The following is an 18,515-nucleotide window of genomic DNA, read 5'->3' on the forward strand; positions in this document are numbered from 1 at the left end:
TCTTTCAGTGCTCAGACTAACAAATACACACATACACACTGACCATTGACGTTCAGTGGGACATTATTGCACCCTTGGCACTAGTCCGGATGACCTGGCCCCTTTTTTCTTTTGTTCATGATTACATTTCAACCCCTTATGCAAGCTTGCTTTCAGCAGGGACTTGGAAGTCTATTGTTTTTTTGATGACATACGCAGTCAGTTTTTTTGAATCGAAGAATGGTATAAAAACTAATTTGAATTTGCACTGCACTGCTACTATGACAAACAGAAGACACTCCAGAAGACACATTTAAAGAGCGTGACACTGTTGATACCTCACTACACATGTATATAAGAATACATTACCGGAGAATATGGTTACACTACTGTTAAAAAGTTTGGGGTTGGCAAGATTTTTGTAATGCTTTTTAAAAGAATTTTCTTATGCTCACCCAGACTGCATTTACAGTAAAAATATTATTACAATTTTAAACAACTGTTTTCTGTTTTAATATATTTTATGAGGTAATTCATTCCTGCGATGGCAAAGCTGAATTTTTAGCAGCCATTACTCCAGTCTTTAGAGTCTGATATTTGTGGAAACTCTGCTTATTTTTTCCCCAGAATTTTTTTATGAATAGAAAGTACACAAGAATAGCATTTATTTGAAACAGAAATCTTTTCTAACATTATGAATGTGTCACTTTTGATAAAATTATTTCATCCTTGCTGAAAAAGTATTAATTTCTGTAAAAATATATCTTACTGACCCCAAACGTTTGAACGATAGTGTATTTGCAGACCCAAGCTACACTTTGTAAACATCATTGCATGCATTGTATAACAAAATATCAAACCAATATCAAAAGTGGAGTTTATTTTAAAGACAGCACAAGCACACTTTTCACTTTTTAATGGTCTTAATAATAATAAATATACCCCCGGTTTCAAAGACAAGGCTTAAGCCTAGTCCCAGACTAAAATGCAAGTCTGTGCTGTTTTAACTGAAAGAAACTTGCACTGACTGATCTTAAAATATGTCCATTTCATTGTTGTTGCATGCCAGTAGTGTTTTTATCTAAGGCATTTTTATAAAAGCCACTTAAATGTCCTAATTGAACTATGGCCTAATCCGGGTTTAACATAAGCCCTGTCTATGAAACCAGGCTAGACAAAAACTGTAATGACATTATATAATTAATTTGATAAACTATACCTGTGGTACCTCTGCTAGGACACTGGTGTGAATATCAACACTTGAAATGATCTTTGTACCAGGTGGTTAAAAGTCAGAAAAGCTCTAGCATAATTTACATAGTTTACAGATGCTATTTGGTTTGATATTTTGTATTTAATGCAATGAATTTCAGACTTTTTAAAGGTGCCTTAATAGTCCTAACATCTTTTGGCTCCACTGTATATTTAATAAAGACATGCTACAAAGAAACAATAATACAACATGTTACTAAAGGTTACTAAAGACCTACATGTTTAAATGACTTTGAAAAGTGGTGACAGGAACTTCAATCATCCTCTTCAAGCCAGCTTTAGCTGAATAACATAGCAGCAGTGACTTCAAAGCCTACTTTATCATTCTTAGTAAAATCTCCTTTAAGTGTCTGAGCGTGATAAAACCAAACAAGCTTTAAGTCCCTCACTTCTAAACTCATAGACACTGTGTTGCTGTTGTCACAAATCTCCTAGCTACCTGATACTGCTACCGCTCTCCTCCTCAAAACAACACATGCTGTCGTTCATCTCATGCCAGACTGCAGCAAACAGAAGAGCTGGCCTCAGTGTTGGCTATCACGCTGACACATTTCGGGTCAAAGCGGACACACCATCCAGCCAAAATAAAAGTGACCATGGGAACACAGTAATAAACAGACCTTCAGAATAACAATAATGGCACAAAAAATGAAAATGAAAAAAAAAAAAAGTCATTCAGTACAGTGTATATGCGACCCAAATCCTCCAAAAGAACTATTATTGAAGAATAATGATTGACACATCATTAAAAAAATTTATATTGATTGAAAGTAACTTTGTAAAAGTTAGAAACCAGGATATTAAAGAATGATTTCACAATGCTAATAATCTCCAACTGGGAGATTCATTGAGAAGCACTTCATTTTTAATGGTTATATAACTCACCTTGAGACAAACAGTGACTTAACAAGCAGAGAAACACAGCACACACACACACACACACACACACACACACACCAAATCATTATAGCTCATGAGAATCTCACTTTGAGATGCCCTTCAGGTTTATCAGCTCCTGTCATGTCCAGATCCACATCATATTATCATTTATGCATGTAGACATAAAATGTTGCATAAAATGGTTTAAAATGACTCCAGCCCAATGGGTCACACCTTCTCAGCTATTTCTATTTCAATGTTTATTTGTCCTTTCTGAAAGATTACAGGGAGTTTTTCTTGCCATTGACTAGCTTATATAGGGTTATATAGACTTATTAAAAGTGCATCAGAGCTATATATATATAGCTATATATTACATTTACATTTAGTCATTTAGCAGATGCTTTTATCCAAAGCGGGTATAATAAATGAAAAGAAAACAAATAGAATGCAAAAAGATTAGAAAAGCTAGTGTTTTTTTTAAGAAAACAAGCAGTAAATGAATAGAGTGCAAGTCTAAAAGGAACAAGTGTTTTTTTAAATCATAGTCTACCTGCAGTCTTCCTGCATACTGATCACAGAACAGTACTGCCTGGTGTCATGAAAAAAGCTGGATTTGGATATCATCTGGTGCTCAACAACAGAAGGCCCTTCATCATATCGTAACAATTTTAGTGTGCTTTGTGTGCCGTTTTCTATGAGGTTGTTTTTCCAGCTTTTGCTTGCACATATACTAATTAATTTACATTTATGTGAAAAGGGGAACTCTTAATACATATTTACGTGCATTTCTATTAGATTACACATATGATACATGACCCCAGGGTTAAGTAGGGGGAATTTATTACCATGTTTTCTTTGACCATACAGTAGATCACTTTGGTTTGTGAATGGAGAAACAGTGACCCCTATAGCCACAATGCATCAACACAGCTTCTAGGAAGACCAGTGGTTTACAGTTCCTACATTGATAACTAAGAGTAAACATTCATATTTAGACAGTTTATCATAAGGATAACGAGTGTTGACAGTTTGTTTTGGCCACATCACCATGCAGACTGTACACAGTCACGCAGTCAAAGAGCACTAACAAAAGAACCTAAAATAGGCCTGAAGTTTAATGAAATGGCTGTTGATGGTTTCCTTCCTCGCTTATCTGAAGGCACATCCAGAAGCTTCTTGGAAATCTGACAGAAGCCTGGTCCCTCTATCTATTCTGGAACATGCACAATGGCCTTTGGCTGTTTCTTTCGGTGTTCTGGGCTCTGTCCTTGTATTATGTACACACGTTTTACTGTGTGGAAATGCTAAACTAGACCAGTCAATTTCCAGTTTGGATGTAGCACATCATATGTGTCGATCCCTTCAAGGCTGAACAAGTCATTCTCAAACTGAGCTTCTAAATGAATACCTAGAAAACAATACAATGCATTTTCACATGGGCACAAGTGACTAGATGTGCCAGCTCTCACCCTCATTCTTTCCAAAGTCAATAAACAAACAAAAAGGCAGCTCATCAGACGAAGCGTTGCACTGTCTCACCCTCCAAAGTTAAGGCCAAATAAACTATGTGCTTCCCAGGTATCTAAAAATAGAGCAAGCAGGCTCCCCAAGTCCAGAGGTTATCCAGGAACCATGCTGACAGACCTGCGCTGATGTGACTGTCCTGGTCGCCCGCCAAATCTAAACTGCATTAAGAGCTAGTTTGACGGGCAGGACTTGAACGCTAATGAAGAAGTGGAGCCTATGGACAATAAATAAAGCTTCTATGAAAGAAAATGCGAATTAGCCACTATAAGTACAAAACTGGAGGTTTTTGTGTGGCTACTGTTACTGTACAGTTTTCATTAGTCTTTTCAAAAAACGTCAAGTGTCACCTGTCTCTCAGAGCAAACGCACAACATTAGGGTCAAATGTAGTTCAATGTAAACATGGACAAAGCTGAGCTACAGTTGTATTAACTAAGGTCTGTTAGTCTGATTTTGACTGGTACAATTCTAGACAGACTAAAGCGTTTACATGCTATTTTTAAAAGACAAATTATTGCTTTTGTTTAACTGGAATCAAACTTTTAAAGTGTATTTAAATAAATACAAAGTGGTATGCAAAAAGCAGCCACAATGATAATAAACAGTAATAATTTTGGTAACACTTTATTTCGATAGTCCACTTTAGACATTCTATTAACAGTAAGTAACTTTGCAACTACATGTCAACTAGCAGTTAGTAGAGTATTAGTAGACTGTCTGCTTAATATCTTCTAACACTTTCTTTGTCAACATTCTACTAACCCTAAACCTACCCTAACAGTCTACTCTGAGAGTTAGTAGACATGTAGATGCAGATTAATGAGAATTAGTTGAAATGTAGTTGACATGTAGTTACAAAGTTACTTATAGTTAGTAGAATGTCTAAAGTGGACTATCGAAATAAAGTGTAACCATAATTTTTTTGTGCTCACGTACGAGCGTGACACTTTTAACGTCCTGCAATAATGCTGATTTATGTAGATGTTTATGTTATGGACATTCGGAAGTACACACCACCCGATATTTAACCGGTTTTCAATTATTCTGATGTTTTGCTGGACATTGTAGTCGGGGGAACCAAGTAAAATAGGAGTACAACAGTACATTAATAGTATCAGACTATAACATGCAATAACATGGCTCTTCGATATAACATGTTAATGAATGTCTGATATGTACCTTTATTTTTTTATTTTATTTTTGAAAACATAATTTGTTATATGTGGGCCGAAAAGGCTACATTAGTGTGCTGTCTATATGAATGATGTTGAGAACTGTGCTAAAGGTCAGGCCAACTCTCTGCCTCTGTTTACAGTGCTTTTTTTGGTAGGAAATAAGTGTTCAAGGCCTGCTGTGGGTCATTTGGGGTCATCACTCGGTAGCTAAACCCAGTGCTAGGAAAAAGAAAAGAGCCACTGGCCGAAGTTTCCAGGAGGACATAGTCTAAGCACACACACTAATCAAACTACACACCAGATGATGAAATCTCAAAACATGCAGTATTTGCTCTCAAACAAATGCTCTCAAGTAAAAACAATATGGAAGGCAGACACAAGAGCATACACTATGAGAGCAAAACTGTGTTCGTGTTAAGATCACCATTAAAACCAAATTACAGCTCACATAGGCACAATCAATAGTCGGAAATAACTAGGTTTGTAGGTCCTGAAGGAAACAGCAGTGCTGGCAAGGCAGCAAAATAATGGTGTTAAAGTTTTAGGTAAAATTAGTTTTTAGCTGCATAAATACAATACCAATGAAATTAAAATAAATTATTAACGGAGTCTACAGAGCAGTGGTTTGCACTGAATTAACTGTAGAGGTCTGTGGAGAAGAAGCTGAAAAAGGAAAAAGAGGAATATCAAGTGCTTGTCTCACATGTACTCTAAAACGGTATTACAGCTGCATAAAGCATGAGGAATAAATTGTGTTTTTTATCCAAAGTGCCTTATAGTACACTCATTCAAGGAACAGTTTCAATGTAGAAACCTTAAATGTGCATTTCAAAGAGACATCTGCATTTTAATCCCAGTATAACTGCTTGTGTGTTTTACTAATGAAAACATTCAAAATGTCACTGAATGACTCCAAGCTGTATGTAGTCATGAAGAAACATTTCCAAACGTAACTGACACTTATTATATCCATAGTGACTTGTATAGTGACAATTTACATACTAGAGCAACAGTTGTCCTGAAGCAAGCAGAGTACATTACTCTTCACAATCTATTTTTATCTATTGCTGTGACCTTTTATGTACCAGCCCCTTTTATGCACTCTACTGTTCAAATGTTTGGGATTGGTAATGTGTGTGTGTGTGTATGTGGTTTTTTTATTTTCTATAAATGAATTTGTTTAATCAAAAACACAGTAAAAACAGTAATACTGTAAAATATTGCTACAATTTAAAAATACAAATGTTCTATTTAAAATGTCACTTATTCTTGTGATGGTTAAGCTGAATTTACTGCTGAATTTTCAGCAGCCATTACTCCAGTTTTAAGTGTCACATGATCTTTCAGAAATCATTAAAATACGTTGATCTGGTGCTCAAGAAACTTGATATCAGCTTCAAAAATAATTTTGCTGCTTAATATTTTAATGGAAACCATGATACATTTTTTTCCCCAAAAAGTATTTTATGAATAGAAAGTTCAAAAGAACAGCATTCAATTGAAATCTTTTGTAACATTATAAATGTGACCCCAAACTTTTGAACAACAGAGTAGCTTATTTTTACTACGTCTAGATAAGTCTAGATCAGTACGATTGCAAATGTGATAATGATTTTATAAAACAGTCCAATAAACAAGAAGCTAATATTAATTGACTTAATTGATTAATTGATTTAGTCACAACAAGTTGCTGTTTTTGCTGTAAAAAAAAAAAAAATAGTAAACAAAAATAGTAGGGCTGCCCCCTAATAGCCGACTAACCGTTAGTTGATGAGAAGAGGCTTGGTCAATCAAAGTTGTATTAGTCGCTTAGTTGCAGGGGGAAAAAAAACCCTTATTAACAGCTGGTCTGTGTGGTAATTACGGTACTACAGGACATTCAAATGTTTGTTTCATTCACTGACCTCAAATGTGGCTTATCATCTGAAACATGTAAGTAGTCGCATCATTACATGGCCGCTCGTTGTAACGTTAACCTAGAACAGGGGTGCCCAAACTCGGTCCTGTTGGGCCGATGTCCAGCAGAGTTTAGCTCCAACTTGCCTCAACACACCTGCCAGGAAGTTTCTAGTATGCCTAGAAAGAGCTTGATTAGCTGGTTCAGGTGTGTCTAATTGGGGTTGGAGCTAAACTCTGCAGGACACCGGCCCTCCAGGACCGAGTTTGGGCACCCCTGACCTAGAAAAATGTGCGCTATTTAAGTGTTTGTGCGGAGTGTGGAAGCTGAACAGTAGCGAGTTCACTGCATGACAGTTGGTGCGACCATCTGCATTTAACTTAAAATACTCTGTCATTTTTGGTCATACAGATAAGAGTAATACATCTTTCGAATCTGTAAAAGCTCTACTTTCATTTGTGTGCACTCAAAATAACAACAAAATATTGTGCTTTTGTAAAATATGTGAAAGCAAACAGGGTGTGCTTTCTGCCGTCTAGGTGTCGGTGAACTCAAGTGAGTCGGAAAAAAAACTCACTGTTTGCCTCAAAACATGAAAAATAACTCTTTAAAAATAGAAATGTCTACTTTTAAATTAACTAATTCAAATGGAAATCAAATATTTTCAGCTTATGTAATCCATATGAAACGTGCACGTCCACCGTGGAGATGACGAGTCAGTGTCATCGACTTCGTTACTGCAGCCGAAAATACAGAAAACACTAGTTTATCAATAAAGTATTATAATGTTAAGGCAGTCTTGCTGTTTTTTCCTAGAAACATTCATAATCATTACTTCTGCGTTGCGCTGTGGCAAGCTTTATGTGTGCGCTTGAGCGCTGATAGGCTATAGGCAATTAAATGCTCATTATTATGAATTATATGATTTATTAATATAAACGTGCGATTAGTTGAGCTCTAGAAAATACTTTTAAATAAAGCCTGTTTTGCATCTCTGAGCAACATGATTGTGTTTAGTTACAGAATCAATCAGCCACATGAACGAATCCGTTGAATGAATGAATGACTCAATGACTCAAGCATGCAGTGATTTGTCGCCAACTACTGGCAATTTTAGGTTTATATATAAAGTTTATTTTTATTTTTATATATTTTGGGAGTCAGCTGTCTACGGTGGTCCTAAACCTGCCAAAATACCAACACAATAATACGCTCAGCAAAATATTGTCTAATTACCGTTATCAATAAAATTCCAGAAAATATCAAGATATCATTTTTTGTCATTATCACACACCCCTACTTTTCCGAGTGGTTTTAAGCAAGTTACTATTAGGTTGCCAGGGTGTTCTTGTTTTCCCCAAGTCTCAGTGACATTGGGCCCTTGGATGTGATTTTTCACCTGTTTTATAATTGCACAGGTAAACACTGTAAGTCTGATTGTGTAGAAAAGCTGACATTTTATATTTGGAGCATCATTCATATCCATAACACAAATGGCATAGGATGTAATAATAAGCACCAAAGTTTAGTAGGAATTACCCAGCTGTCATGTGTCTCTGCAGAAAGAGGCCTCGACCCTTAGTAAATGAAATGCTGCGCTGCACGCATCCAATTTGCCATGTTCTCCTTGAGTCAGCGTATAGACCTCAATCCAGTTTGAGGCAGACTTTGTGAAAGCAGCGCTGTTGGTCTGAATAAGCATGTCCTTCCTTGTCATTCGAATAAACAGACATGGGCACAATTTAATTAGAGGGGGAGAACTCTAGCCTCTTTTTTGTAAAAAAGAAAACACCTCATTTTGCCTTCTTTTGTAATCTGTTCGCACCGTGGGAGCATCAAACTGTTTAGATTTACTAAGAAGTGCAAGTATGTATGTGTGTATTTATAATTCTGTGTGTATTTCAGTGTTTGTAAGAAGTAGCAAACACACACACCTAAAACACTACAGGAAGAGGGCAGAGGGGAGTTTTGAGAGGTCCAGAAATTTGCTTCCTTTAGCTCGACTTTCTCACAGGCATTGTTGTGCTCTCTCAGACTTTTTGACGTCAGTCAGACCATGGGCATCACTTTCCGCTTATTAATTTACACTGAATGGACATTCCCTGTCTCAAATGCAGCTGACATGACCAGTTGAAAGTAAACATTTGAAGACTTAAAACATTACCAAAACTCACTGTATTCATTAAGAGGCTTATTATTATTCACATCCAGTCTCCATTCCCAGCACTATGATGATTATAAACAACAGATACCGTCTAACAAAGATGGAATTGACAATCAAAGCTTTCAGCTCATACACTACCGTTCAAAAGTTTGGAGTCAGTAAGATTTTTATTTTGTCACAAGAAAAAGACACAATAATCCGAATTTAAAAAATGACAGTAAAGTCCTTTCTAAAGTTACAAATGACAGTAAAGCCCTTTCTAAAGTTACAAATCATGTCTGTTTCAAATAAATATTCATCAAATAATGAAAAAATGTATATCATTTTCTACGAAATTATTAAGCAGCACAACTGTTTTCAACATTGCATATAAGCTTCTTGAGAATCAGATCAGCATATCTGAATGATTTCTGATGGATCGTGCAATACTGAAGACTGAAATAATGGCTGCTTAATTTTTTTCACCAAATAAATGCAGCCTTTACCATCCTCAAACTTTTGAATGCTAGTGTATATGATATGCATTTGAACATTTCCCGAAGTCCCATGTTTTAAACATAATCTTAAAAGAAATCTTTCAAAAATACAGCAAATATAACGTCAAGGCACTTATAAAACAACAATAGGATACACAAAATATTTTCCCCATTTCTTAATTTTCAGTTGAGAAGGTGGATGCTGTGGATAAAACTATACGTCAGCCAATAAATCAATAAAACATTACGTCATCATAGTCATTGAAATAGTACTACTCAAGAACAAAATGTCATGAGTCATAATCATTTTGTCCAGGAAAACAAATTGCTCTGAAAAGACTTCCCAGGAATTTTAGGCTGCTATCATGCAGACATTAATGCATCTCCAACAATTATCTCTAGTGCAGCCTCATAACATACGTAACTCATGACACACTCAACTTTTTCCATCTCCATCTCCAAACAAATGTGATCACAACAAATGCCAAAAGGAAAAATGTATGTTCCTGGAAATAAACATCCAGAATATCACAGTAACAATATATTTTGAGCTATGATGTATCATTATGTGCGTACAACCAGAAAATAGTTTTATTGTACTAACAAAGAAGGCCTTTACATGGAAGTCGGCAGCTAGTTTATTCAGAGAGAGTCAGATAGAAGGTGGAAAAATGTAAATAAAAATTTAGACTGATTATATATTTGAGACTTAATTGCATCACTCAGTACTGTAAAACTAGAGCAATCCCAGTCAAATCCCAGTGACACACAGAGTTGGTAAGAAAGACCTTTAGAAAGAGACTGTATGCTGCACATGACACCGGGTACAGTAAGTGAACCTAATATTCTAACCTTCAGATAAATAAGATACTGGTGGGTCTCAATTCTCAGAGCTGAGCTGAAATGAGCGTAACTGATTTTGGGACACCCTGCCCTCTCTCACTTTATTCTGGGACATTCAGTTCAGCACAGAATTAAGGGGATGGTTATTTAATTTAATTTGGAAAATTACATTCATTATTTCTTCTACATTGCCTTTGTGTGCTTCCACTGCACGGGTGTCCATGTGTGTTAGCATCTCCATATGTGTTTGTGTACATCTCACACATGAGCTGCATGCATATGAATCTAAAGGCCACCTTCCCGAAAAGCTTTTTATTGCTGCAGCTCGCTATCTGATTACCCTCGCTAAATGTGTGTTACTGCTGCTCATAAGAACAGCCCTATCTGCACTTACATTTTGGGCCAGGTGAGCTAGTCTGGGTAAATTTCCACTAACTACAGTCTTGAGTTGTCGATCTGTCTCACCTACATGCTGTCACGCAGGTAGTCAAGATGAGAGAGGCTACTGAAGAAAAAAAACTATGTCTGAATGTATTAAATGGTTTAAGAGGGGATAACAATACATTTTCTTATTCTGTATTTTTTTGCATCATAGATCAAAACTTTTATAGATGAATTCTGAAGTCAAATGTCAATCAGTGATCAAAACTATAGAAAGAATGTAGACTGAAATGTCTAAGAAATACAGCAACAATATGCCTTTGGTACAATAATTTCACATTTCAGAAAATAAATTCAATTTGGAAATTACATTAAATAATTATTATGGTGACGATATCATTTTCAATGAATCTCTGAATCACTAGTAAAAATGCTTCTGTTTTTCAAATTGAAAATAATTTTTAGATTCATTGAAAATTATACCGTCACCATAACGATACTCAAAACTTACTCAAATTGTTATGGTGACGATATAATATTATTATAATATTATTTTTCAATTTGAAAAACAGAAGCATTTTTACTAGTGGATTCAGAGGTTTGTTCCAAAGCTGTATTAAACATAAAAGATATTTTGAAGATCGGAAAGAAACCAAACAACATTGTCGTCACCATAACGATACTCAAAACTTACTCAAATTGTTATGGTGACGATATAATATTATTATAATATTATTTTCAATTTGAAAAACAGAAGCATTTTTACTAGTGGATTCAGAGGTTTGTTCCAAAGCTGTATTAAACATAAAAGATATTTTGAAGATCGGAAAGAAACCAAACAACATTGGAGCCACAGACTTTCAGTATATGGAGAATAGAATAGAATAGAATAGAATAGAAATATTCTTTTATGTTCCACATAAGACAGAAAGTTAAAGAGGGTGAGTGACAGACTTTTAATTTTTGCGTGAGGTACTCCAGTTTTCATCTAGAAGAAGTATTTTTTAAAGTGTTTGTTTCAAAAATTTCCAACATGCTGCTAAAACCTGTCAGATGTTAAGACTGACATATTGAAGATGTTTTTGTTGCATTTCAAAATACTCGATGTTTATCAGATGTTCGTATAAATAACGCCTTAAATAGCACACATTAATGTCCAAATGATGCACTCTTTCACAGAGATCTTAGTGATGCTCATGTGCTTACTGGGAAGTCCGGAATCGACTTAACCCAATTCCTTTTCCAAGTCTAGGGGATATTTCTTTTATAACCATTCAACGTCCTTTGACAAAACATGAGCCCAGCTGTTGTCGGTACCGAACCTGTATGACGCATAACTTCTTGGGATGGCCAGACTGGAATTTTCCATTCAACACCATTGAGGTAAAGAAAGGCGAAACAATTAACGGATGAGACCTGTTAAATAGAGCCATGTTTGTTTTCTTCTTTTTCTATAAGTGAGCAGGACCAGTGGAAAATTCCCACTTCGGTCCACAGGTATCAGACCACTGACTAAATGACCCCCCTCTTCTTTGTAGAGGGATGGGTGCACAGGGATAGTTCGGTTGTCAGGGTTTAACACACTAGCCCATTTGGATGTTTTCGCCCAAGCTGCAATGACACATTTCTTAGAAAATGTTATCTTTCCCCCCCCCGCCCACCTAAAGGCTTGCTGAAGTTCTTGGGTTTCCCGATATGCTTGTTCTGAAAGAGATACGTGCAAAAAGACACCTTCGACACCTGTCCATTCACGCAAAACTAATCTGAACCGGAGTTATCTACTTTAAATCACTGTTTTCAACAGATGTGACTCTTGTAGTAGTTCCTGATACCGTCTTTGTGTATTCAGGTTACAGTACAATGTCACTGACGCATAGGCAGAAGAAAGCACTGTAATGCGTCATACATTTCACGACCGCCTCGACATGTCATTCAAAGTACGCACAAAACATTTACTTCCAGCTTTTACTAAATTTAACACAACTCCTGGGACTCAGCAACATCACACTGTACCTTTACTTTGCTCACCGGCAAGCAAAACATCCTCCCAGTAAACTAGGCCACATTACGCAGCAAAAAGCGTCATGTTGACGTCATAGCTGTATCACGTATCTTTGGAGCAGCGTCCTAGATCCTGATACTGATTCCCAAGCACAGATTATAAGTGGATTTCAGCCTCACTATCACATTATCAGTTACTGTACGATACTGACGTAACACACACTTGACAAGTTTATTGATACATTACAGGAACAATGGGAGTAACGGTGAAAAATTAGACCATCTTAAACCAGCATGAATTTACATGCAGGTTTAGTGTTGGTGTAGCTGATTAATTAGAATACGCATGCTGTTTGCCTTCGGAAATTTAACTGGCTGACCACATTACTGGTTAAGTTAGATCTTACCTGAGTCCCTAAGCAGGCCACCATCATGTGTGTGAGGAGTTTGGCAGCGAACATTAGGAATCTAGAGCACAACACATGAGTCACAACGGCCAAGGCAAACCCTGTGGGTGAAAGACAGATATACACTGTACATAATTCTAATAGCACAAGCAATGCATAATTTCTTGCTGGGATTTGTACCCTCACAATCATGTAGACTGTAATGAGTTACCTGAGATACAAATGAAGCCAGCAGCATAGAAGGCCTCATTGAATGAAGCCAAACTTGTGGTCTCTGCATATGCTGTGTAGACGGACAGATGCGTACAGGCGCACTCCACAAAATTCTGACTGTCGTCCACCACACGACAGAACTGACCATCAGATAGCCAGCTGAACAGGAGAGATCATATCAGAATGATCATGACATGCCACGTATAATGTCAAATAAAAAATGTGTCATTAGTCGCACGGGTATAGCAATAGCCAACAATACATTGTATGGGAAAAAAATGATAAATTTTTCTTTTATGCCAAAAAACATTAGGATATTAAGTGAAGATCATGTTCCATGAAGTATTTTGCAAATTTCCTACTGTAAATATATCAAAACTTCATTTTTGATTAGTAATATGCATTGCTAAGAACTTCATTTGGACAACTTTAAAGGCAATTTTCTCAATATTTTGATTTTTTTGCACCCTCAGATTTCAGATTTTCAAATAGTTGTATCTCAGCCAAATATTGTCCTATCCTAACAAACTTACATCAATGGAAAGCTTTGATTTATTTAGCTTTCAGATGATGTATACATCTCAATTAAAAAAAAATTGACCCTTACGACTGGTTTTGTGGTCCAGGGTCACAAATATGTAAAACAAAGAACAAAACACAAAACCAAACTAAACTAAACTAAACAAAAAAAAGAGCACAAAAGTCAAACTAAAACAAAACAAAATGTCTCTTTTTGATGCAAGTTTAAAGTATGTAATTTCATACTATTTGTCCAAATACATTTGAAATAAAACATTAAAAACTAAAATTTGTCATTATTGTGTGCCGTTATTGGACAGATGTATTGTGTTTCTCTAATTCATAATTATTCCTAGTACTTAGGGAAATGTTGTTACTGAATATGAAGGTTCAGTGTGCTGTTGGTTCAGGTTGTGACATGAGAATTTGGTTCGTGGAGTTCGACAATCTTTCAGGACATTTTAAGATTAAGTTCAGTGCAACAAATTTCACCCAATGCAGAAACACAGAAAGCTGTTAAATTGGACTTGACTGTCTGTTCATCTAAATTAAACGTATGCAACACACCAATTTATCATTCCAAATGATCTCTCATTACTCTGAATTCCAGCTATTAAGCTGCCACTGAGATTAGTTTGCTGAAGAAATCATTTAGTCGCTCTAGGGCAGTGTTACTCATTGCGCGGCTCGCGAGCCTCATGCCGCTCGCCAAGCTTTACTTTGTGGCTCGCATGATTATTTTTTTTTATATATAATCTTGTCTCAGTTACAAATTTGACTGGTAAATATGATAAAGAACGATAGCCCCTTTTGTATTGCATTGCATTGCATATGACAGATTAATAAAAAGACATGCTATTTATGACTGGATGCAGCTTTTGATACTTCGCGATAAAAGTGGCTCTCCAATTGACTTTGCCCTATCAGTGCGGCTCCCATGAAAAAAATAGTGAAGACCACTGCTCTAGGGTGTCATTTACATTACAATAAATCACAACTGCATAATAAATGGTTATGAATTTGAGAAAAAAAGGTTCCAAAGTTAAGAGAAAAAATAAATAAAATAAAATATCTGTTATCTAAAGCATAATTCTGAGAGGGATCTGTTTTACATCAACTTCAACCTGGAGAGAATTCAGGGACAAACTGTACGGCTAATATTCTAGGCTAAAAGCTATGAAATGTCCTCTAGAATGGCTTCCTGGCCAAGAACACACCCTGTAGAACGTACTGAACTTTCTTGGTCAAATACACACACACACACACACACACACACACACACACACCCTTGTGTGTCCTAAAGAATGTGTGAGACATGCCTTAAACGACTTCCGTCATTGCAGGTCACGAGCCCTGACCCTTAAACTCCACTGTACGCACTGTCTCACCAATTAGTGTGAAATGCATGGACAAGGACAAGCTTTACCACCAGGTGGTCTGTCAAGTTCATTTGGATGAGTATTTTTTTAGTAAATATGCAAGTAAACACAAATGTGTTTTCAAGTATGAATATAGAGTATTAGAATGTTATATGTATAGTAAGTTTGTAAATACTAAAGGAGCTCCTATCTTTGTACACATCTAAAATTTTGCCATGCAACTATATGCATGTGTGTGTTTTGTAATTACCTCTCGGCAGCCTGATTCCACAGGAGGCACAGAGATTGGAGAGGTTTTCCACGTCGGTCAGGAGTGTGTATGCGGTAAAAAACCTCTTGACTGTCAGCAAGAGGCTTAGAGTCTCTGCCGTGAAGACTGACTGAGAAAACCTGCACAAACACACACAATTATTCAGAATGGATTCAACAATTAAAAAAAACAACACAGAGAGTTGTAGTCAGTTTCCCAATTCCAAGTGCAAATAAACTGTATTTTAATCACTACACATGCCCTATTCAGAGAAAGCCACATACATGATTTGTGAAGCCACTACATATTTACCATGTAGCAGTCACAATTACACTGAGAAAGAAATTTCCAACTCAACAGTGTCATCTGCTGGACACTTGCGTGACAAAAGCTACATTCACTGTCTACAACAAACACAACAATACAGTGTTCAGCACTGAGGGATACAGAGAAACACTCTTTCACCTTGTCATTTAACGCACTGGGTTTTGTGTTGGTGAGGAACCAGTGTTCAGTACTGTACTCGGTGAAGTGCACTTTACGGCAAGCAGACAGGGCCATGCTGCCTGCTGGAAGGGCTGGTACCTCCAGCAGGTTCTCAGGCAGGGTGAATGTGTCTGAGTTTTTGCCTGTAAATGTGTGGCCGTTGATCTGAGTGGGGTACCAGTGGTGAGCAGCTATGGTGAAATATAGGCAGGTATCCAGTATGGTTGTGCCTCTGAAGTATAAACAAAATCAATGCATATAAGAATGAGCTCAGCTAAAAACAAAACAGAATAAAAACATGAAATAAAGACAATAAATAGATCTTACCTCTTTCCTTCTGCCCCACACTCGATGTCTGTGAGCAGGCTGAAGGCAAAACGTTCTGCCACCTCAGCCAGCTGGCTCAGGCCTCGAGTGTCCACTCTGCTGGGGTTCGCCATGGCGCACAAGAGGTCATAGGTCAGGCCACGGCTGCTGTCTTTTAGTGGAGTCTGCTCAGCGTCTTTCAGAATCTGTGAAGTGAGGGTAAATTTAAAAAGTCTGAAAACTCCATTACAACGACATTACTACTACATCAATTTTAGAATCACATTTAGAAAATGTGTGTGGCGCTGCCTTAATACAAAAATTGCAAGTATTAGCAGCAGTAGTAGTCATGTTGGCCTTAACAAGAACCACTTCTAAGCAACTCGGTGACATTTTACTTTCAGTTATTTAACGTGAAAATGGAACTTAAAGCAAACCCATGTTTAAATCTCAGAAACCCTGATTTGCTTATATTGTAGTACTAATAGTGTGAAACTGTCTGGGTGTTACCCTGCTTCCAGCAATAAAACAGTACAGATTAACTGAAAAGACAAAGCATTGTTGCCAAGACTAGAGGGTTTTTTTAACACAGTGGAGACTTGTGGCTGAAAATACAAGCATTGTACTCCCAAGATAAAAGATTTCTATGAACTTAAGGAACAAAAAAGCATTGTAAGGAAAGCTGTTAATTGATCTCTGGGGGCCAATATGTGGCCCCTCGTTTTTTTAAACAGAACGTAGACCAGCTGGATTTCCTGAATCACTGTACTCAAAAAATGCTCAAGATCCGGCTAACTTTAAATAAATTCTCAGCTCTCTAAAACCAAATACACATGTTTACCATTCACTGAATAAACATACACTAATGTTCAAAACTTTTGGGTTTATTTGTTAGTTGTTTTTTGAGAGAGAATTCTCTTATGTTCACCAAGGCTGCATTTATTTGATCAAAAATCCAGTAAAATCTAAAATGTGTTTTTTATTTTAATATGTGTTCAAATGTAATTTATTCCTGTGATGGAAAAGCTGTATTTTCTCCAGTCTTGCTCTAGTCTTTGTCTTACTCCTCAACATTACTCCAGTCTTCAGTGTCACATGATTCTTCGGAAATCATTTTAATATGCCGATTTGCACCTTGAGAAGCATTTCACATTATTAGCAAAGCTGAAAACTGCTACGTTTTTCAGTATTCTTTGATGAATGGAAAGTTTAAAAGAACAGCATTTTTTTTTTTTTTAAACCGAAAACGTTATAAATGTTTTTGCTGTCACTTTAATCAACTTAATGTACCCTAGTGGAATAAAAGTATTAATTTATTTAAAAATAAAATACAATCTTACTTAAGAAATCGTACTGACCCCAAACCTTTAAACTGTAGTCTACATATCAAAGTTTGGAGCTAAAGGAGTGTTAGTGAAATAAAAAGTCATTTTATTCCCCTTTGGCCCATACCTTCGACATGTTTACCTTGCTATCTAAATAGGGATTTCTTATTTACTTATATAGTTTTTATTTTATGGCTTTAATGATTTTTATTAGCTCAAAGTACTTAATCCTAAAATGGAATGAAGACATTATTTAGTCAACTCTCATTCTGAGATCATCCTCAAAAGGATTTTCTTCAGACTGAGCTAAAAAGTCTTTAGGAGACTTTAGAAAAAAAAAATGTTTACACTTAAGGTTTATGTCAAACACACGCACTTTCCTCATTTGCTTACCTTGCTTAGTGCATCTAACACTGCAGTTAGCTGCTCTGTAGTGATGTCCTTACTAACTTTATTGATAAGCCCTTGAAGGACCCGATTGATGATGGTCTCATCCAGAGGCTGATGTAACTGGTCCAGCAGGGCCCATACTGCCTGAGCCTCCGAGTCTGAAACCAGGGTGATGTTAGCCAGCCCGAATTCTGGGTGAACCCGTGCACCACCAGAGGCATCAGAGAGAGCCACGCGGAAACGTTTGGGTGTTGGGTTGGAAGAACCAATGTTCGGCGTGAGGGCCACGTCCAGCCCGGCACTTCTCTGTCCAATATCAAAAGTCAGGGTGCCCTCTGTCAGGAAAAAGTCCTGCCCTGCAACGGCAGGCCAGATCAGAGTGGGTCCAATAGACTCCGCTTTCTGAAGCTCCTGTGAGAGCAGATGACACAAAACACAGTTAATAATCTGATATTTACACCAAAAATCAATTTCTGACAACTTTTACAGTAACTGAACACATAAGCCAGAGGTGGACAGTTAAAACTTTCAAATTCAGATATTATAAACTTGCAGAGAGATGATACATGTTCTGTTTTTTTCCTTTGAAGTATATGTAACATACCAGAAATAAAAAGTATTTCCTTATGCCTAAAAGTAAAACA

The 18,515-nt window shown here is 36.7% G+C and overlaps 1 protein-coding gene across 1 annotated transcript in view; it reads right to left on the minus strand.

Moving 5' to 3' along the window:
- adgrv1 (adhesion G protein-coupled receptor V1) overlaps positions 1 to 18,515 on the minus strand; it is a 138,467-nt gene that overhangs the window by 35,599 nt on the left and 84,353 nt on the right. The window contains exons 79-84 of the mRNA XM_016527812.1: positions 17,875 to 18,282; positions 16,178 to 16,362; positions 15,830 to 16,082; positions 15,365 to 15,504; positions 13,215 to 13,375; positions 13,004 to 13,104 (exon numbers count right to left, since the gene is read on the minus strand). Coding sequence (XP_016383298.1) covers positions 13,004 to 13,104; positions 13,215 to 13,375; positions 15,365 to 15,504; positions 15,830 to 16,082; positions 16,178 to 16,362; positions 17,875 to 18,282 — 1,248 coding nt within the window. The remainder of the gene's footprint in view (positions 1 to 13,003; positions 13,105 to 13,214; positions 13,376 to 15,364; positions 15,505 to 15,829; positions 16,083 to 16,177; positions 16,363 to 17,874; positions 18,283 to 18,515) is intronic.

Source organism: Sinocyclocheilus rhinocerous, unplaced genomic scaffold, assembly GCF_001515625.1.
Source record: "Sinocyclocheilus rhinocerous isolate Xijiao unplaced genomic scaffold, SAMN03320098_v1.1 scaffold62, whole genome shotgun sequence".
In the NCBI taxonomy this organism is placed as follows: Eukaryota; Metazoa; Chordata; class Actinopteri; order Cypriniformes; family Cyprinidae; genus Sinocyclocheilus; species Sinocyclocheilus rhinocerous.